This window comes from Dicentrarchus labrax, unplaced genomic scaffold (genome assembly GCF_905237075.1).
Source record: "Dicentrarchus labrax unplaced genomic scaffold, dlabrax2021, whole genome shotgun sequence".
Lineage (NCBI taxonomy): Eukaryota > Metazoa > Chordata > Actinopteri > Moronidae > Dicentrarchus > Dicentrarchus labrax.
In genome coordinates, this window is record NW_026136713.1 from 28,938,526 (window position 1) to 28,961,534 (window position 23,009).

At 37.4% G+C, this 23,009-nt stretch overlaps 3 protein-coding genes across 3 annotated transcripts; all 3 read left to right on the forward strand.

The window, feature by feature from the left end:
* The first annotated feature begins 810 nt into the window (after positions 1-810).
* On the forward strand, positions 811-4,195 carry il21 (interleukin 21). Its single transcript, XM_051421318.1, has 6 exons — positions 811-1,019; positions 1,117-1,155; positions 3,102-3,215; positions 3,345-3,383; positions 3,560-3,640; positions 3,802-4,195. Exons 1-6 carry the CDS (start codon positions 879-881, stop codon positions 3,829-3,831), a joined length of 444 nt encoding a protein of 147 aa, XP_051277278.1. The 5' UTR covers positions 811-878; the 3' UTR covers positions 3,832-4,195.
* A 9,873-nt stretch (positions 4,196-14,068) lies between these two features.
* Positions 14,069-15,155, forward strand: LOC127375304 (uncharacterized). Its single transcript, XM_051421321.1, has 4 exons — positions 14,069-14,253; positions 14,398-14,436; positions 14,644-14,778; positions 14,883-15,155. Exons 1-4 carry the CDS (start codon positions 14,122-14,124, stop codon positions 14,988-14,990), a joined length of 414 nt encoding a protein of 137 aa, XP_051277281.1. The 5' UTR covers positions 14,069-14,121; the 3' UTR covers positions 14,991-15,155.
* Positions 15,156-18,575: 3,420 nt separating this feature from the next.
* Positions 18,576-20,287, forward strand: LOC127375303 (uncharacterized). The gene is made up of 4 exons (XM_051421320.1): positions 18,576-18,796; positions 18,891-18,929; positions 19,330-19,476; positions 19,581-20,287. Exons 1-4 carry the CDS (start codon positions 18,671-18,673, stop codon positions 19,704-19,706), a joined length of 438 nt encoding a protein of 145 aa, XP_051277280.1. The 5' UTR covers positions 18,576-18,670; the 3' UTR covers positions 19,707-20,287.
* The last annotated feature ends 2,722 nt before the right edge of the window (positions 20,288-23,009 follow it).

A 23,009-nucleotide genomic window follows, 5' to 3' on the forward strand; every position in this document is an offset into this window, starting at 1 on the left:
TCTTGATTCATCCATGTTTTTTTCCCCTGTATCACTGCATGTTTCAATGTATCTGGTTGTTCTCTACAGTCGGGTTTGAAAAGGATTAAACTTCATAACGTTTAACAACTTTTACTGTGAATCATTTCATTGTGTAAGCGTGAACAATGCTGTCCTAAATGACTTTCCTGTGATTGCTGTTTCGGGTTATCTACCACACGGGCTTGCATGAGACTTGACAGCTCACTTGAGCTTATCTTTGCAAATGGACAGAAAGTGACCTTTTTCTGGTTGATGAGTAATAGTGAGATGAAAGGAGGCAAGCGTCGGCCTAAACACGGCCAGAATTTCTCTACTGTTATGTAGCAGTGGACTTCCTTCACAGAAAAAATATATCTATTTTCTTCTTTTTGGCTCAACACTACTACCGAATTAAAAATGTTTCCTGTTGTTGCAACATGCTCATGTGTGTACGTGTAGGTGGCCATAATGCAGTGAATGCATTCAGGTTGTCAATACCACACCTACGAACACTACCTATGACACGGTATAGCTGCGGCTCCACTGATTCAAAATGAAAATGGGAAGTGCCGTCTTCCTGTAGTTTCCTGTCGAATGCACTCAAACAAGTTTACGTTCACACACACTTGCATCTATAGGCCCCACGCACGCGCGTCTTGACGCCACTCTCGAATCACGTAGTGGTGACTGCCAGTGGAAAAGAAAATTTCATTACTCACACACACCAGTTTCTGCAGCTTTCCAACTCTCTGCAAGTGGTTTTCCTGTGTCCTCAGGGATAAGTATAAAAAGGTAAGCAACACAACTGTCTGCATTTCCAGTAAATCTTTCGAAACGCGACTTTTGGTGATCTAGTGCCTGCTGCCGACACTGAGACTATGAAGCTGCTTGTGTTTTGCCTTTTTGCAGTCTGCTGCTGTTCTCTGGCCAACTCAACATCAAACAGGATTTTGCAGAGGAAAAAGTTACAAGAAATCCTGAAACAGCTGAAGGATGTGAGACAAAGCCTGCAGATGCAGGTAAGTCCTTCTACATTTACTTTTTCACAGCTTTGCCCGTGTACAGCTAGTGCAGATGTCATTACTAAATACCATGCTGTCCGTTTGTTTCTTGCAGCAGAATGATCAGATGCTGAATACTCCAGAGAACATTGGGGTAAGTCAAACTAAATTGTATTCAATATAATAGTATGGTCACCGTCACAGTAAATATTTGTGGTTGCTTACTCATTGTTGTTATTCTCCCACTTGTTGTAGTTACTGCCACTGTATTGTAGGAGTACATCAAATAATATGAAATGTGTTGGGTTGAGCATATATAATCAATCAGCTGTAAAATAAGATGATTAAAGGCTTATAATGAGATTTTTAAATAGGTTTAGATTTTTTTTTATTTCACATCTTCTCCAGACTGCTCTAAGCTCGTACATATACTGTACGGCAGAGGCACCAGTCAGACCTACGTTAGCCGTCCAAAGATTACGAAGCTAAATCTTATAAAAAAAATCTGTCATCCTTTATGGAGTAAACTGAAGTGTGAGCTTATATTTTTAATTTAACATAGCAAACATGGAATCTACTAAGATAATGACGTTTTGGAAATGATCAATCACAGTACAAATGTAATGTTTGAGTTTCTCTGTAAGAATATTCCAGTTAAACAGTGTTATAGAAAACAAACTAAAAATAATTATTGGTATTAGTCGTGTTAGAATTTTCCTAGAAACGCCTGCAGTCCGTCAGATTAAATCTAAATAATAAAATATTATAATCATCAAAACTGTGATCTTATTACAGCAATGACATTTATCTCAAGTGCCTTAAAGGACATGCAGATTAGTATGATTAGAACTTGTAGAAAGGAAACCCAATTTTTCTGCAATGTTTAGACGTGTCTAAAGGCCAAAACAATCCCACATAATGTGATTATGTGCACTTGACTTCAAATAAATGCCTCTGAAGATTTAACTGCATTACTTCAGATTCAAATTTAGATCAGCCATTTCTTGTCAGGCTTATGCTCTTGAGTGAGTCAAGTCAAGAGCTTGCTCTGTGTATTTTCTCACAGCATCCGTTGCACTCTCAAATGTGATGAGTAATCAAGCAGAGAGCAGACTTCCTCACACCACAACACAAACTAAAAATGTTCTCTAGCGTGCCAGAAAACATTTGACTGGGTCTCTTGTTTTTTTTTTTTCATTACGGCTTATCTTGAACCACAAACGATAAGGACTCCTTAGTAGGCGTGACGCCACTATTTTGCTAAATTACGTTTCATGTTTAGAATAAAATCACTACACTACAGAGCAATGGCACCACAGTTTGTGACTGTCAAATGCAAAAACACCAACATTTGTAGCAGTAAAAAAGTATTAAGTCAGCTGTTCTTATTGTGTCTCTTGTTCAGTTCTCATCCTGAAGGAATAGTCCAACCTGCTAATTCTCCAAGCAGACATACTGTGATCTAAAACAATTTTTTGACCCAAGCTAGTTGGGTTCATTGTGTGTCTAAACAGAAACTAACCGTTTCACTTGGAAAAAAAAAAACACATCAACACTTTCATTAAGATTTCTGAAGGGAAACAATTCAGACCAAAAAAAAAAAAAAAAAAAACTTTTAGGAACAGAAACACATCTTGAAAATAGTGGAAACTTTGGTTAAGTTTCAGTTTAGATAAAAGTGCTGTACATGCATCTGATTGGAAAGTCAACTGCTATGATGAAGTCATGACATGAAACTAGAAACAACAGCTTTCTTGGAAATGTTTTGATGGCAGTGATGGGACGATTTATTTCCTCAAATTGATACATGTAGAATTGTGTCATACAAAAGTTCACAATCAAATCAAAACCTGTAACAGACTAGTAGATCTATGGCAAATCTGGCAGATCTAATGACAAAATACAACTTTTAAAGCTCTATCTTCTTTTTTACGGTTAATCAGCCATATGTGTCTGTGTCATTTTCTGTAAAATAACCAAAACTAACTTAAAGAGTAAACTAAAACTAAGATAAATACAAAATTGTGTGTGCTATTACGCACTTTTTAAGGTATTCAATGTTTTATTCACAAACATTCTCTTTTTTTCATTATGCAACAGGACTGCTGCAGTCTGTCAGCCTTGGAATGCTTTCGGGCTAATCTGCAGGTGAAATTCAACATGACAAACAAGAAACACATCAAATTTTACAGGAGCCTCAACAATACCATTACTGTAAGTAAATTGGTGGGGGGGTGGCATGATTTATTATCACTATATCTAAAAGCATCTCATATATACAAGTACAATGTCAAGTTTGTGGTACTGTAAATCAAAAACTAACATTTATTTCATCCATTTCAGGTTCAAGGTTTGGACTTTTGTAATTCACCAAATGGGAAGGTAAGACAATATTATTATTATTATTATTATTATTCTGTGTAGTTATTCTGCTGTTATTCTTTTATTTATTCACCACTGATATTTCAGTCATATAAACAACTGTGTGTGAGTGTGACATGTGTTGCTCTCCCAGTAGATGTTCATTAGCAATTAATCATTTGCCCGTTTTCCTTTAGTCCACCTGCCCAGACTGCCTCTCACATCCAATGAAAAATGCCAATGAGTTTTTCAACGGACTGATGACTCTTATTCAAAAGGTAAGGGTATTTCTGTCTTCCTTTTCTTATTCAACACACTGTAGTATAAGGAAAAGGTGGCTGAAAATCTGCAGCGCTACATGTCTTTAATGTTGTAAAGATGTGAATATATGAAACAATGCCTGATGTGAAAATTCACTATCAATTGTTTTCCTCTTTAGGGAATCACCAGACTGAACAGCATGAACTGAGAAGAGGATGACCAAGTGACCAAGGATTGAATGTAGAGAAGACACTACGCTGAAAAGATGCTAAACATGTTATAGCCTTCTAAATATTTAACTATATACTTATTTAATATTTATTTAGATAGTGGTGATGAACCTACTCAAGCTATGGAGAAGGTATTCTCATGAGAGCTGCTGTGCTGCCACCCAGTGGACGTTTTTGGATTTTCTTTTTCACTGAAAGTGAAAGTTAATTTATTTGTTGTAGTTCTCAAAGAATATAAAGTATATACTGACATTTATACTGTGTATGACGTGCTTAGTACTGACATTTTTTTGATCGAAAAAATTGTGTCATCTGAATATATTAAACTGATTTTAACACAGAGGTTTTGGTTTGCTTGGTTTATTTGTAGGCCAATGTATCTGATTCTAGCAGATCACTCAAAGTTCTTATAATCTGCACCTCCTCAACCACCATGACTAGCTTTAAACTTTACAATGTTCTCTGAGAGTATATCGACTGGTTGACATGAGCACTGACAGTATGTCACTGCTTAATTTTGATGTATGTGATGCGTGTTGCCTTTCTTTTCCGATGAGCATGTCAAAGTTAAACCAAACATTTACATGAAATGTATTGGATATTTGGCCGCATAGCCTCTAGACTAAAACAGGACAGCAAAGAAAAGTGGTTTTCCATCTTTTGTACAAATTGTGGCGCTAAACTAAACTTAGAAGATACACTGTTGACCATTTTCAACCATAGGTGGCAATATGAGTCCTTCCAGCTGATACTGATCACATGTCATGAGAGCAAACTATGCTTTTTACATACAGTGTTTCTACATTTTTATATTTTCCCCAATCTGAAACCACTTATGGGGGCATCAATATATGTTCTTGACTAAAGCATATTAGGAGTTAGTGCAAACTGTCAGTATTTGATATGTTTGTCAAAGTTTTACTCTGTTGAGTAAATGAGTTGTTGTAAAACTATCATGGAAATAGTACCACTGCTGATGAAGCTGTCCTAGTGAAATAAAGTTGAAGTTAAAAAAACAAAGCCAGCACAGAAATGTTGTCAATGTTCGACACATTCTGCCCTCATAATTCAAAGCATGGTTGAAAATGACCAAAATGTCACCAGACTCATTTTTATTTCTTGCCTGTGGATCTTTTACTGTTTGATCTCCTTATTAAGATGTACTTTGTAATTTTTTGATTTCCTATTACAATATATTCATTACACTCCCCTTATTAAGTGTTTGGTATCTTAAAAAGCAGGGTCAACTGATAGCACAGCAGCAGCACTACCAATGATATGTGAAATCTTAGAAACATGGGACACAATGGTCATAGCTTCTTAACACAGATTTCAGGGCCAAATATAAATGATCATATCTGATGGTCAGCTGATAGATCTTTGCCCCTACCCACCACCAGAGGGTGCCATGTTGGAGGTAAGGTTTTGGCAGTTAGATGTGTATATGACCTAGGTAGGAACTGAAATATTCAGTTTTTGCTGTTCAGACACATTCAAACATGGTCTGTTTTTTTTATTTATTTGAAAAATAAAACATCTGTCTGCCCATATTCACTTCACTATTGTTAAAAATCCAGGTGGTTAGATTCTGTGGCAAGAAAACTACCCCGAAAGCACAAACAAGTATACAACAACAAGGCAATCCAAATACCACTGAAAACTCTCACAATGACAGGTGCAAACATGTTTTTCAGCAGGTGTCCTAAAACACCACTACTGTGGACTTCCCAGATGACAAGGGGGATTTCAGCAACTCAAACAACAAACTCGTCAAATTATACCCAGATGTATTTCACACCTGTGAATAAAGATTCTTGAACTGCAGCCTGTGTTGACTAGATAAACCTTGGCCTACGCTTTAGTCAAGCGAAAAAAAAAAAGAAGAAAAAAAAAAGAACTGTCACTGTCAAACTGTGCCATTGCAGAAGAGGAAAACACAGAAAGTAAAGGGGAGTAATAATTTCCCCTTGTCCTTTGCCTTTCACAGAATAGTCAATTTCCCTTTCTAATACCACATGCCCACTTACGCCAACCAAGCTTGTTTCTAGCTTTCTCTTCCCAACTGTTATTTGGCAGCCAGTGTGCCCACTGATGCAAATACAGGCTGAACTTTGCAGAATTCTGTGTATTTTCTTTTTGCTTTTTAAAAGGTTTTTGATTTGTCATCCATCTGTGCATATCTGCAATGATAAAGGCAGTGTCATAAAGTCAACCCACTCGCCACATTTCCATTACTAGTGCTTTGTATGGTTTTCTTTGGAAAATGTATAGAGGCCTGGTTGATTTTTCAAAAATAAAAAAATAACAGTGACATAAAAGTGAAATATATGATTTGGTACAAACATTTTTTAAAATGGCACAGATGGTGCCAAAGTGTGCCAAAATGGCCAATTTGGAGATTCCGCCTAGTCTGTACTAAAACCTCTGTGATTGCTCTGCCTCACTTGACTCAAACTTGGCAGAGATAATGTCCATGTAGAGCTGCAACTGCATCATTTCAAAGAGATATTCATTGTAAAAGTCAGAATTTTTGTTGAAATGAAATCTTTCATTTATGCTGTGTGCCATCTTAATTTACTCTGAGCCAGTGACATACATACGGATACTTACACATCTGAACAAATGTCACAAGTGTTCCCTTTATTATGACACCAAAATTATTCAGATAGACCTTGTAGTTGCAGAGATATACTCTATTCATTTTAGGTATGTCATTTTTGAGCAGAGGCCTAAAAAAAGAGGCTGGGGCTTACAAATGGGCTTCTTAGAATCTGTGTAAAGGGCTGTCCACACCAGGAACAACAACGGCAACGGCCCCAAGCACCTTCATAAATAAAAATGATAGAACGACAGTTCTTTTCTTTTTAATAGAAAGGATGAGCCAACTTTTTAATATAGTATCAAGTTGTTTTAAGGTAACTTAACACACACAACATAAAGTACATGATCTCTTGATATTACTCAGCAAAAACAATATAAACGTGATATCTATGTCAGATTTAGAGATCTCTGTGATCTAGCCATACCTGGTTATAGTGTTTTCACACATGACAAAAATTCACATGGGACAAGAGTCGCTATATACAACAAACAAAACCACATTTCACTTCAGAATTCAGAAATTATCTGATGAATCCAGCGGTAGAAACCCTTTGGCTTCAAATTAATTCACCTCATGTTAAACCATTAACTGTTGTTAACTGTGATACACGACCAAGCTCTAGTGTACTATACACGGATGAGAAATGTGTTATGTTTCAGAAAGTTTCAGATTCAGATAGAGATATACTGTACTTTCTAGGAGACTGGGAGAACATTGACTGGCTTTCTCAGTCCTGTGCCCTGACACAGAGATTACTACTTGTAATGAATGTATGTGTATTGTGTAATACCATCCACATGCATAAACCATATTTACAGTTGCAAGAAAAAGTATGTGAACCCTTTAGAATTACCTGGATTTCGGCATAAGTTGGTCATAAAATGTGTTCTGATCTTCATCTAAGTCACAACAATAGACAAACAGTCTGCTTAAACTAACACCACACAAACAACTGTGTTTTCATTAAGCACACCATGTAGACATTCACAGTGCAGGCTGGAAAAAGTATGTGAACCCCTAGGCTAATGACTTCTAAGAGCTAATTGAAGTCAGGAGTCAGCCAACCTGGAGTCCAATCAATGAGACAAGATTGGAAGTGTTGGTTAAAGCTGCCCTGCCCTATAAAAACCACACACCAGTTTTGAGTTTGCTATTCTCAAAAAGCACTGCCTGATGTGAACCATGCCTTGCACAAAAGAAGACAAATTGTCTATAAATGGATAAATGGAAGTTCAGCACTGTTGCTACTCTCCCTAGGAGTGGCCGTCCTTTAAAGACGACTGCAAGAGCACAGCACAGAATGCTCAATGAGGTGAAGAATCCTAGAGTGTCAGATAAAGACTTACAAAAATCTATGGCACATGCTAACATCTCACAGAGGAAGCCACTGCTCTCCATTACAAATACTGCTTTGAAGTTTTCAAAAGAGCACCTAGATGTTATTCTGTGGACAGATGAAACCAAAGTTGAGTTGTTTGGAAGGAACGGACACCACTATGTGTGGAGAGAAAACCTCCTCCCAACTGTGAAGTATGGTGGAGGGGGCATCATGGTTTGGGGCCTGGACAGATTGCTATCATCGACGGAAAAATGAATTCCCAAGTTTATCAAGACATTTTGCAGGAGAACTTAAGGCCATCTGTCCACCAATTGAAGCTCAACAGAAGATGATGCAACAGGACAACCACCCAAAGCACAGAAGTAAATCAAAACAGAATGACTTCAACAAAAGAAAATACGCCTTCTGGAGTGACCTCAAAACCGATTGAGATGCTGTGGCATGACCTCAAGAGAGCGATTCACACCAGACATCCCAAGAATATTGCTGACTTGAAGCAGTTTTGTAAAGAGGTAATGGTCCAAAATTCCTCCTGACCGTTGTGCAGGTCTGATCTGCAACTACAGGAAACGTCTGGTTGAGGTCCTTGCTGCCAAAGGAGGGTCAACCAGTTATTAAATCCAAGGGTTCACATACTTTTTCCACCCTGCACTGTGAATGTTTACATAGTGTGTTCAATATAAAAAAATTGAAAAACATAATGGTTTGTGTGGTGTTAGTTTAAGCAGACTGTGTTTGTCTATTGTGACTTAAATGAAGATCAGAACACTTAATGACCGATTTATGCAGAAATCCACCACACAATGACTGATAGCAGCTAACATTCAAGTTTTCCAGTTGTTGTTTGATGTTTGGAACCACAAACTGCTGCTGCTGACGCCTGGCTAAAAATGTTCCTTCAATATATTTCAATGTATAGATTTCAACAGTCACCTGTTAAATGATTGAACGGAAAAAGCGCTATTGAACCTGAATGTGTCAGAACAACCAGCAAGGAGACTGAACATTTATTATTTCAACACAGTATAACATCACACAGTCTGTTGTTCAAAACACAGAATTAATAACTTCTAACTTCACAAAAACAAATACTGTAGGACTCATTGACACGATGGACGGTGGAGAACGTTACTTACAAATTAACGTGCTACAAACTCACTCCTCTTCCTCAGTTTTATTCCAATCCTGTCCCAGCCTGAACCCGCCATGTCTTTATCCCCAGAATAGTCCTGGTCAGATACCAATACCAACCCCACTGAAAATAATGAAAATGTACTTAAGTCATTGTGCAATAAAATGATCCCTGTCAGTGTTTTACTACTATATATTTTGTTTTTGCTTTGTTGTTTGCTATATTTTTGGACTTGCTGCTGCCCTAGACTTTGGCCCCAACAAACTTTAATTTATCAAAAGGCCATGACTTAATCGCAGGCCTGTGAAAGCACATGGACAAAGATTATGCTTGCTCAAGAGACAGTGAACCAGGGCAGGGGAACATCTCTAACCTGAGGAAGCAGTATGCACAAATTTGAGCACCTCTTGAAAAACTTCTGATGGGAAACTCCCAAGAACAGCAAATTCACTCCAAGTTCCACTTGTACGTGGTCATGCGTGGTTTATTCAGTGTTTAATTCATTCACTAGACGTATATTTCCTTGTTGGATGACAGTGGTGGAATCTGACAGTGTATTATGCTGTGGCTGTATTTCAGCTGCTTCAACAAATGTTGTGAATTTAAACAGTCACCAAAATGTTTAAAACACATGCAGACTAGATTCTGCAGCTGCACCAACCTGCTTATTCAAAAGCATTAACATATAATCTCTATTATAGAAATAATATTCCATCAGTGCAACAAATCACATCATGAGTGATAGAAATGATTGGAATTTTATAGTTTAAACTGACACATAATGCACTGACAGCTGTCACCCGTGCTACGCTTTGGTACCGACCCAGCACCAAGTGTCTGCCTTCCAGGCTGTTTATTCCCTGGAGCTGTCAGCAGCCCACTGCCCGGGCTAAAGGTGGTAACTCCAGAGCTGAGCTTGTCTAAAAGAGGCAAGAGCAGTTTCTCTCATCTCAGGGTTAACAGAATTTCACTAATCCAGCTTTCTGAAACAGGGCCCAGGAGTTAAAGCCTGAAAATGCTTACTTATATGTTTAGTGTTGGTGAGTTCAAGCAATGCATAGTGCATGTCTGAAGCATCACACACATCACACATCACACACATCACACACACACACACACACACACACACACACACACACACACACACACACACACACTAGCATGCTCTAGCAAAATGTTTTACTGCAGTGTGGTTTTGCCTTCTTTACAGCTGAAACCACACTGTGATGAAAGCAAGCAAACCAAGCACCTGGGTTGTACAGATAAGTATGAGCGGTGTACCTGGCAAACGTCTTCACAAGGAGACCGTAAAAGTCTCTTCTTTGTGTGTATCCCTTGTGGTGTGTCTGGTAATGTACAGTCAGGTAAAGGGGTTTTCCACAGTATCACAAAATGTGTAACGCGTTAAGTTTAAGATATATAGGTCTGCATAAGCAGGAGTCAGTGAGACTGCTCATTCCTGATTCAATTCGTCCAAATTTGGTCATTTTGGCTCTAGTAACTGCTATGATGGAAAAACTGTCATCACAGCCTCCATTTAATCTCACTTCATCATGTGATGTCCCTCACTATAACTGTGTTAATTATGACATAATTATTATTTAAAATGCAATAGTTATGTAATAATGATCCATGTAAACAGGCAATGTTCCCTCAGCAGACAGTGTTTCGTTGCCTAGCCGCAATGGAGGGACAGTAACGCATAAAAAAAGACTAGAAGATACCGGCATGAGTCTATTGTGTCGGACTACTAGTGTATCACATTAACTTCAGATTAACAATCCATTTTCTTCATTTGCTGTCCCGACCAAACTGCTGCTGAAACTAGTGGATGGAATGAACATGTGAACTCTCAGCCTTCCCAAGATCCTCGTTCTAAAGAGTTGTAAAAAAATAAAAAATAAAAAATGTATAGTTAACTTTTGTTCTTAAAAAAAAATCCCCTTGACTAAAAAAAAAAAAAAGAACAAAGAAAAATGCCTTCACTCCTTTAGTGACGCAAGCTTGTGGGCACCATGCAGTCATCATAAAAAAGGAAGGATCAGAATTTGTGATAATCCAAAAATTAAAGATGACTCAAATGCAATGCCATAACTCAGCAAAGCCACTGTCTAAGTGTGATACTATGCTGTGGTGGCCTGTGGTGAGCAAGCCTCCACCTTCTCCACTGACATCACTACTATCACGGAAACCCAATATTATTTTCCCCCTTTTTCTTTCTTTCTGGCAGTAAAATATAGCACGAGTAGTGGCCTTTAGTTTTTGGGACATGAAGTGTGCTTTTCATGTCAGTGTGTAATTTAAATGACATTACATCAGAGGACAACGACATCAGAGGAAGTGAAACATGGGTTTATGCAAAGGCCACAAAGTGCTTCACTTTTGAGGCATACTATTTGTTCCACTATGCATTTTTGCTGATAGAAAAATAAACAAATAATAATAATAATAATAAATAAAACCTTTAACAACCACACTTTGGATGATGAACATAAATAAATGAATACATTTTTTGCTAGAGAGAAATGGTGCAAAGCTGGAATCAACTGCTTCAGGTTTGTTACTCTCTTGAAGATACTGTATAAGCGTTGGATTTTTTTTAACAATTCAACATACAGTCAAGCAATAAAATAAAAGGATTTTTTCTTGGTACCTTAACTGTTTACCATCACCAAAGGCCTAAAATATGAAGCTTGAAAAATAGTGACATGGGGCACTGAATCTGACAAATTTACTGTTTATTAGAGCACATATGAGAAAAGAATCACGTAATAATGATAGACGCTGGATGGGAGTGTTTCTGAGGGCTGGGACTCACTGATTACTGTACAAAAGCATCATTTTTATTCACTGATTTCACTGCCCAAACTGGGAGTTCAGTGCACCAGGGAAGTCTTGGGGTTTAACTAGCACAGATGCGCCGAGGTCCTAGCCTGGGCAGAGTCAGCTCAGTCTGTCGGGGAAACTTCATATATCACAGAGTGTCGAGGCAGAGCAGACGGAGGACATCGGACTGCTCCAAGCTGGAGCCAATGTCAATCACCTCTAAGTCAGTACAATAGTGGCACTCCAAAACAGCAGGGGTGCCAAGTTGCAAAATTTACAATGGTGCTTTGGTTTGTGGCAACTCAAAGTTTAGCAGATTTCTGACATGAAATTAAAAGACGAAATCAATTTAATACTTATCAATGTAACAACTATTTACACAATTAGTATAAAAGTTTTTTTTTTTTTTTTTAAATCTTTATCTGTCCTTTTAGACAGAGAAATACAAAATATCTAATGGAGAAGTGCAGGAGGAAGCTTCCAAACATGGACAGTACAGTTCACATGTCTAGGACTGTGGGAGTTTGTGCACTTGTGGTAAAGATGACTCAATACTTTTTTTTAGAGCCCTTGTGCCTGTCACCAAGGTATTGGTGGACGTGTTTGCTTAATTGCAACTATCATACACTATCAAAAATCTATTTCACAGAAGTATTATCATCAGGGGGAAGACATTGGTTGATGATAAAGAAAAGTTTCTTGAGCTATTGCAACAATAAGACTTAAGTCATCGACCAACTTGAGAATGAATCACATTTAATATATTTGAATAGATTATTGTCATATAGCACATTTAATACAAGTATTGTAGCTCAAAGGGGTTTACGGTAAAAAGAAAAAAATGTTAAACCAAAATGAAACAAAGTACTATCAGTGATAGTTATAAAAGAAATTCCACTGTAATACTGTATAAGCTGTACTGAAAACGGTAAATAAGGAATGGTATTTCACTGGGTGCAAGCAAATAAGCAGCAGTTTGTGGTTCCAAACATCAAACAAATCTGCAACACAGAAAAACAGGAAACATGTACAAGGTCAAATTTGAGTTTAACCAAGGATTTTTAAGGTTGCATCTGCAGCGACGTATAACAAGTGAATTTGGGTTTGGTTTATGATACTTTTGGTTCACACCTAGTCAGATGCATGCATACTGAATATAGTGATAGATAGATAGAAAATCAAATAAAAGGTTAAAAAGATAGCTTTTGATTTTAAGGTGAAACTCCCTAATTTTAGTGTGGGCAAGGACCTCACAGTAAGACATGGAAACAGCAGGGATGCCCCCATATAGCGACAAATTCCATGGATAGAAATTTCCCCACCCTCTTCACTCATGTCAAAATCCTGTCATTTATTATTTTTAGTGACTCCTAAAAAAAAAAAAAACCTCAAAACTGAAACCTAACCTGTGAAGCACACTAGATTGAGCAATATTGAATATCTGACAACGTCCAACCTAACAAGGTGCAATAAGCAGAGGATGTTAGCAGTTATATCTGGGATTCCTGTGGGGAATCCCCACAAGATTGTAGGTGTCTTGAGAAATCCTTCATTCATTTCTGCTGAGTGTATGATGTAACACACTCAAAATACAGCTCCATTTGGTTTACCTGTTGCTCTTTTATCAATGTCACTATTCTTTCTGGTGGGTAATGTGATGCAACAAAAAAGTAAATGAAACTAGAGCTGTCTTTCCTTAAACGTGCATTACAGCCCAATATAAATGTCAAACACTAACATGTCTGCTTTATCTGTTTGGGATTTTTTACATTTTTGTGTTTTTAATAAATTGCTGTCCCATCTATACACAAAACCTAAAGTAAAAAACAACATGACTGTCAACGATAAGGTCTACCAAATTAAGGTCTAGGTCTTGCAAGCCGTTTTTTTCTTTTCATGTTGAACGGAAAGAAACACCAACAATTTTCTCTTAAAAAAGGAAACCAAAACTCTGTTATCTGCGACTATGTGAGCACAATGGGACAACAATCTCTTACCGTACAGTATAAGCAATGTCAACTAATACCACATCACAGTATATATAAGTGATAAAGAAACACAATTTTAAAAAATCGGATCTGTTGTGGACAGATTTTTCAGATCACCATCAAAAAGGGCGCTCTGTGCCCACTTGGATTGGACTTTTTTAATTTTGGGGTTTCACCATGCAGTTGATAAGGGAAACATGATTGATTGATGATTAATAGGAAAAAAATTACATGTTCCTACAAGAACACACCTTTTCTAGCCCACTCATCTTTGTCTGCCGCACTATATAAACAGCATTAGAGGGCACCACAAGCCACAGATAAACAGCACTATTGCACATCTTCACAGGATACTTCAACCAAGCTCTTCAAAAGTTTAATATGGAGCAGTCTTTCAGAATTGCCCTGTGCATGTGTCTTCTGATAGGGTATCTTCAAGCAACCCCTGTGCCTACCCCTCAGTCCTGCTTCGAAATGGATGACCTGCGCTTCCATCTTCTACATGGCTCATGTGTAAGTTATTTCATGATGAAAGCAATATAGCCTGACAAACATTTTAGCCCATTAAACATTTCTACTGCTTTAGAAATAAGTGTTTCAATAAAATGCTGAAAGTGAAAATTAACTTATTTTGTTCTTTTTTCCAATTTCTTGTAGAAAAACAACGTGACCTTAACCACTCCAACAAATGTGAAGGTAAGAGATCTCTGCAGATCAGATTTAAGTCCTCATTCAGGATGTTGATGCTGCTTTTGCAGACTGCAGCAACCAACCCTTTCAGAAAGGCTTTTAGAATATATCCAAAACTGCAATCAATGTAAACATCAATCGATCTCAACATTTCATTATTATGATTTTCATCACTGGAAGTGTGACCCAAAGGATTGCTTGTGTCTTTCTCAGGAAACATGCTATAGCGCAGCCATGGAGCGCTTCATGGAAGGGCTGGAACGGGCCCAAACAGAATGTAATGGTGACAATGAGCGATTCAGTCAGACTCTGGAAGCGTTGAAAGTGGGAAACGAGTGCTATAAACATGTGAGTATTGACAGTTTTGTATTTCCCTATAAATTAATTAGATTTAAATTTCTCGTTCAAATGTATGATCCAATACTAAACCAGCCTTCTCTCTGCAAACAAAGACAAACTCTTCACAGTGCGACTTGGAAGCTGAGACACAGCAGTTTGATGAATTTGTGTATGCTACAGAGGCATTTGTTCAACTGCTCAACACCAAGAAGAGGCAATGATGAATCCACATGGACCCTGAAGATGTTTCCTCTACTTTATCATTATTTATTATTACCCACTGCACTAAAATGTGATTCAGGTTCTCAGTAATTTATATATTTATTTATTATTCAACTGCTGTACCACATCTGTGTATTTTGCTAATAAAATTTGAACAATTACAACTGCGATTTATGATTTTGTGTTCAGGTATTCATGCATTTGCCTGCATAAAAAGGGTTACTCCTCCCTGAAGTATAACTTCATTAGACTTGAGACTAAAATAAGAGTGGCATACTGTTGAAAAGAGGTTAACGCTTTCTTACTTAAAATGATAAAAGCCACTAGTCCATTATGGGATTAAGAGTGACACAAGTGTATTGAAGAGTTAATCAAACTCTAGCGAGCATCAAAAGACACAAATAATTCAGTCATGCAAATTGTCTTCAATGAAAATGACACCAAAACCTGAAATACGATTAATATGAACTCACTTCAGACTTAAAGCATACACTTTGCGAATGTTATAACACTTTCCAATCCCATTTTCAAGGCTGGATATCTTTTTGTTCTGCAATATATATTGGAATATGAAAAAATCCAGGAAATTTTACAATGTGTCCAGAAATCAGCTTCTTCTCCTCTACTGCCCCAGAACTTATTTTACTATGTTCTAATACCGACATGGCACGGCTGAAGATCTAAAAGATTCTTATCTCTTAAAGATTTAGCTACATGTTGGCAAGATGCAAGTACAAATGTACGGCATGGACCAGCTCCATGACAGTAACTTTGAACTAGTACAAGCACTTGGTGCTGCTGATAATGAGAATACACACACTCAAAAGCTGCCTCATGTAACTGATACAGCATGGTAGCTCAGTTCCAGTGCACAAGGAAATAAAGAGAAAGACAAGAAAAAAAACCACCATAAACCATAACACAATGCACACAGAAGATGAAAATATGTACAGTGAATGATGTGTAGTTAAGTTCAGTTCCCCAGCATATCAATTCAACCAATCAGGCAAAAAGTTCCATAAGGGGCGCCCAGTTAGCTCAGTTGGTGAAGCAGGCGACCCATGTACCGAGGCAAAGTCCTTGCTGCAGTGGCCCAGGGTTCGAATCTGACCTGCGGCCCTTTGCTGCGTGTCATCCCCTCTCTCTGCCCCCCTTTCCTGTCTATCTTCAGCTGTCACTATCATAAAAGGCAATAAAAGGCCAAAAAAAAAAAAAAAAAGTTAAATAAAAGTTCCAGGCAACATTATCTGTCACAGTAGTCGTGGCGCTCTCTCCCTCTCTGCATGCTCAGTGATCAGTTTGCTATCAAACAACCTAAACAGGCAGGGCTTGTTTTCAGGCTGTGGTAGACGACTAGTGGGGCCTTTTTTGGTGGTTAGATAAACTAATGAATGTGAACGAAGTGCACCCCTTCACTCGAGCCAATGGTGTATCCAAGAACCCTTAAATCTGACAAAATCAGTTATTATTAAGCAGCCTTTTTTTCATGAGAAAAGAGAACCTTCCGAGTTCTCCGTTTGTATGCAAAAAAGCATGACTTGTTTGAAGTAATTTACCATACATTTTTCATCGCACGTTCTGCAATGTGATTATAGCCTAAACTAAACTGTACCCTAACCACAAGAGAACCAGATCATAAATTCTAAAAGGTTTTTTGGAACCACCTACTTTGCCATTCAAAAGGAGGACTTGTTGGGATTAGGTTTAAATCAAAGAAACCCATCATCTTATGGGTAATAAACTTTTTCTATATTTTATTTAAATGTAACATTGTTCACTGTTACTGATATAGAGATATAGATCACACTCGTAAGGTAAATATAATATGACTTTCTTGTTCCCAACCACAATAAATTGACAGTTTGTGCAGGGCACACAATCATCTATAATCTGCACCTAGAACACAAGTTGCCACAAGGCTGCGTCCTTTCACACTTAATACCAGTGACTGTGTGAGTCATCACAGTAATTTTATAGAATGATGAATTTCACAGATGATGCAGCTTTGTTGGGCCTTTTAACTCATGATGAGAAATCTTACAGATCAGAAAACAAAACAAATGATAACAGGCCTCTAAGCTCCAACTGTTCTTCTACATCATGTAACCACTGAGTATGTACTGTTCAAGATCTTATATCTACATCTTTTCAGTGATAAATTGATTTGGAATGCCATGACCTACATTACAGTAGAATTGGAAAGGAACTGCCACGCCTTTGTTTGCAAATTAAACTATACATTTAATGTTCATTTTTTTCTAGTGACTGTAGTAATGTACGTTCAGTGGCAGTGGGGGTAGCAGAAACACACCAGCACAAGGCAGAGGTGGTGGGAATACACCGGCACATGATAGAAAGACGGACCATGTGGAAATACTGAGTGGAAAAGAGCAATGACAGATGGATGCAAAACAGAGCAAATAAACCAATAAAGTAATAAAAAGACCCATCATCCCTTCCCTGTCATTTGAATATGCACTTCAGGGCGTAGGTGTAACTCTCCCAAGATGCACACAAAGAGGTGCAAACTGCTTTCAGTTTCTCAGCAAAACTACAATATCAACACAAATTGTTTCATTAAATAAAATTACACATTTACACTAATAGATTATGCATTTCGTCTTTTTTATGACAACCCAAGCTTGATATTTTATATTTTAATACATATCTGATAAAAGCAGCATAAATTATTGAACATCTCTGTAAAGCAGTCTCACTGGGAAAATTCCCCTATGGGCACTAAATGGTTTTTATACCTCCACGTTGGGGAAACCATTATACATACAACTGAAACACGTTGCATATTATCCACTGATTATAGTGAAATCACTGAATATGATCCACTGATGACATCATGATGAATTACTTAAATAGGGTAAAGAGTTATACATCTGTGCCTCTTTTTTAATTTTTACTCATTTAATTCAGTTTATGTATGTGTATGATTATATGTGTGATTATGTGTGTGTGTGTGTGTGTGTGTGTGTATTTGTTTGTGAAACACTTTGTAACTGTGTGTTTTAAAAAGTGCAATATAAATAAAGCGTTACTTATCTCTTTGTTTAACTTGCACCACAGATCAATAAACCCTTTACTGAGTTGTGTTGAAAGCACAGTTAAAAACTAATTTGAGCAAATAAGCTTAAAATATCACAAGAAAGCTACTAATGCTGACCACAAAGGCCAGTCAGTCATTCTCTCTGCATGTAAGGGCTTTTTCAGATTATTTTTCTTCAGTGAGCTGTGCTTTATTTAATTGTGAAACACAAAGCAAATTGACAATGTTGAGGCTGTTTTACTATTTAACTATCTACTTAAAAAAAAGTATAAAAGTATCAGTTCATGACAAACATTTGCCCAACAGAGCAAAAAAAAAGAAAGAGCAGAAAGAAAAACCCTCTGCGCCACAAAACTAGGGACGGCCAACCTAGTTTCATAAGAGCTTGAAGTTCAATGCTGTGCTACAATAGGCCACTTTAGGGATTTTACCATGTTGTAGTAGCATCATGAGAAAAAAAAAATTCCAAGAGTCATCTAAAGGAAAAACAACGCTGTATGCATTGTATATCACAACTAATTCAGCCCACCCTTTCCACCACACAGCTCTATCTATATAAATTCAATGCAGCACCTCCACTTAACAACTTGCTTATCACACTGACAAGTATTCAAGCTGAATATGGAGCACTTTATTAGGACTGCCTTTTGGATTGTTACTCTTGCTGGCTGTCTTCTAGCAAACCCTGTACCCAAATTTGACTTTGATGACTTGAGAATCCATTTAATCCAGGAATCTGTTGAATGTGTAAGTCATTTTAAACCAAATATTTTTCCCTGCTCAGTTTGCCAGGGTTCTGCCAGTTTCTAATGCAGTCAATTGTTTTCTTCTGTCCATACAGCCAGACGATTCAACATTCTATGCTCCAAAAAATGTGGAGGTAAGTGTATATTTTTATATTATAGAGTGTAGATTTATAGTTCTATAAAATATCATGATCCAGACACTTGAGAAACTTACATGTAACAATGAAATATGGTACATGAAAATACTGTACAAAACACAATGATAATGGACTGATGAGTTTATGAATATTAAGTCAAAACAAAAAAAGTCATGTTGGGTACTCCCCAGCATCAAAGAAGATCAAGCTTCAGGGTTTAGTTGAGCTTTTATAAACCACATGTGAAGGTTCTCTAGTACAGGAAATGAGCCTGCCAGGTGTTGATACTTCACACAGCTGTGACAGCTTCTGTTCACTGACTTCTCAGCGTGTGGCCACAGTCTCCCTCAGTCTGAACAGTATAAGGAAGCTAAAATATTTTCTCTCTCGCACACAGGATACATGCTTTACTCAAGCACTGGACTGCTTTATGGCAGAACTTAACGGAACAATGACAGAGGAATGTGGTGACAAAGACGGATACATAGAGGCGACTGTCGATGTCTTGAAAATGGTGATCGATCAACGATTGAACGATGGCTTTGTAAGTATTTCTCCATGATGCATTGCCAAATGAGGCGCCAATGAAAAACTGACCACATGCAATTTGTTCAAATGGACTAAACCGACTTTTCATCTTCACCCTAGGCACTGAATAACTCCAGCAGATGTGCCTGTGAGAACTCGCCTACAATTCCTATCAGTGGCTTTCTAGACGCACTGACAAGTTTAATTCAGGAAAATGAAGTCAAGAAAAATGCTTTAGTCCAATGAGACTGGGGCAAACTTTGTGGTGCAGTTTCCCCATCAGCTGTCCTGAGAAACACTGAAAGATGTCTGAAGCAGTTATCGTACTCTGCAAAGAAAGCTCAACCAAAGTTCATCCTAGTATGAGAGGAAACGACAGACTTTTCCACAATATATACATGTTTTAAGAATGATATGTAATCAAGCAACATCTCCACGCGTTGAATGGCGTAATCTCAGGTATATATTTTTTGTGATGCTATGATTCTAACACTGCTCTAAAATATTTGCATTTATAACCATGTCATTGCAATATGGATATAAGGCAACTATTCATAATGAATATTTTTATTTTTACTACATAATATAATCTTATATATTCTCTCTCACTCTATCTATCTATATAGATAGATCTATAATTTATACAAAAAAACTGCTGTGAAATGTATGAAGTGTGTAGTTCTCTGCCAACTGACAACGAGAATGTATTTGATGTAAGCTCTTGTAAAGCTCTGAATTTTAATTTATATATTTATTGTTTATTTAATACGTTGTATGTCAGTGCTGTAAACCTTGAAGGTATAACTTAATAAATGTTATCTTAAACACTTTGATTCTTGTTATTGCCACTAAATAACATGTAGAAATTATGGAAAACAAGCTGACAATAGAAGTTTTAAATAACGTCCTCAGAAGACAACAATATAACTGTTAGTTTAACTCTTGTTTGTTGTTTTGTAATTTAATAAGGATGCTATCTGGATTATGTTTTGGATTAACCTACCCATAAAATACATAAGAGAGAATGCAAATTCTGTTTTACAGGCAGTTTTTCCTACTTAACATTAGCAGCGATGCAAATAATGTGGGAGAGGAATAGGTGTGTGGCCTCTGTGGGAGGCTGAATTTCCTCAGCGTTTAGGGCAATTTAACAAGTTGAGCTGTCCACAAGAAGTTAGAGTATGGAAAATCAAGTCATAGTGATTTCACCATCAAGTTATTTTAGGAACAAATACAGATTCTGTACAGTCCCACAGTGCTTAGCTTTTTGTGCCAAAAGTAAGTCCACTTTACTGTTTGCCTAAGTTAGGAGGTTAGCTGTTCATTGGTGTCACAATATAGCATGATAGCATTAGCTCAACTTAATAGTTGTCCTTCATAGTAGCGTACTGTTAACTATACTGCAAAAAGCTGCTATTTTATAGCTGCACAGTAATATTTCGAGAACATACTAGGACTGGTGAAAGCCACCACCCAAAAAACACTGAGCACTGGAAAGTTATTCTTTTTTCTTTTAAATGGGATATTTCCATATCTGGGTGTTTTCTGTCCATCACCCATATCATGGAAGAAGCTATTTCGTGCTATTGTGTTATGTAACTTTCATGTTGTCATGGGTACTCCGATGTCATTTATTTTATCCTTTATTTAACTTGGTAATTTTCACAGACGAAATGGCCAATAGAGTTCTTAATCCGGCCACGTTTTACAAGAATGCAGTACACATTACCCATCCTCCTGCACAGCACTTCAGCATAAGTGCTACAGCTTCTAAGAGCTTGGGTCTCAAATGTTTTCACTGTGTAACCACATCAAGAGAGTTGCATATCCTGTTTATCTCTAAACCTACTAGTATCACCTCAGTGACTGATGAAAAAAAAGAAAAAAAAAAAAAGGTTGGGCTCATATGCATTTTATATTTTATGAATCTGCTTCTGTGTGGGAGAACTGAATCAGTAACTTACATTTACAGTCATATTCTCTAAATCCTAGTGACATTAGAAAAACAAAAGGCACCGACTCACCTATGTAAAACCGACTACATAAAAACTAAATATATAATAGTAATATTAATAACAATGTCGACATGGGCACAACTTTAAAATTATATTTTTAGGGACAATGTTACAAGCCACAACAAATTCCAGCCCAACACAAGACTAGAGAGAAGGCAGCATTTAATTACACAGAGAGATTCAGAATCAGCCAAGATACAACATAATAAACAGACAATACTAAAATACTGTGGGTTGGTGCCATTTTACAGAAATGTCTCTCTCACGCACGCACGCACACACACGCACACACACACACACACACACACACACACACACACACCATAGCAATAAGGAAGTCTTAAAATATATGATTGGAAGAGGGGATTTCTTTAAGTTTGGGAGACTGATAGCAATTCTGATTTACGGGGCAGATAAAAATTACTTGTCTTGATGATCCAAATTTTCCCTGCTAACTGAAAACAACTAAATCAATTTACAACATAAAATACTTCCAAAATAAGCTTACTTGCAGCAGGAAGGGGAGGCGATTTACACGCAGCGCCTTATGCAGCATGGTCCTTAATATAACTTGCATCAAGCCAACTTTGTGCATGTGCTGCCTTGAAGGTTTTCCCCTCTACATCACCATTTAAAGAAGATTAAGAAGAGCATGGCTGTCTCCTCAAAAGAACCAAAAACAAAAAGGCATCGACTCTGGAGATGTGCACATCTGGAGCACAACCTAACCAGTCAACATTATAAGAATTCCAATAAAACTGATCTGCATTTAACCATTTTACTACATAGCTGTACCGACATAACATTATAAACAGAGTAAAGTGCTATCAGGGTTAGGTGCACGGCATTACACCTTACAATCACACTCTGCATATGATAACATATAAAACAAACAAGTATAAAACCTGGAGCTATACATACAGCTGAAAGGGTTGATCCTTGGACAAGTTCCCTGAATGCACAGGTAATTCCTTCTGCTGGCCAAACCAGTAGGATGTAAACACACCACTCCATTCACAAGACAGCTGGTGAAACACTTAAGAGTTACTCCACTGCATCGCATACACAGGAAACCAAAGCATTTCCTGTATGCGTATAAGGCAAATCAACAGTTTGCATCAAAATAGGGGGTCAACAGATTTGAATTAGGTGACAAGCAGCCAGATCCCTGCATAAAAGATGGGAAATCAACACTTCTCAATTGTAAAATGCTGGTAAATTTAGGTTTTCATAGTCCACCAGCCGCTTACTATATATACACACACAGAGACAGAAAGGCATTTCAAAATCAAACAGTATTAACTTGATAAAGCAGTATGTAGTGAGAGTAGGAAGTGCTATTGAAGAAGCAGCAGCCTGTTGCACCAACTACGTGTTTGTTCAAACTTAACTTAGTTTGAATGTAGTGAGGGAGTTACACTATAACTAAAAATGAGTTAAACAATGCAAGTTAGCAACAGCGTACAGTTATTACACGATATATATAGTGACATATAACGTAATATCTACAGCTCTACCAAGAAGGATTAAGTTA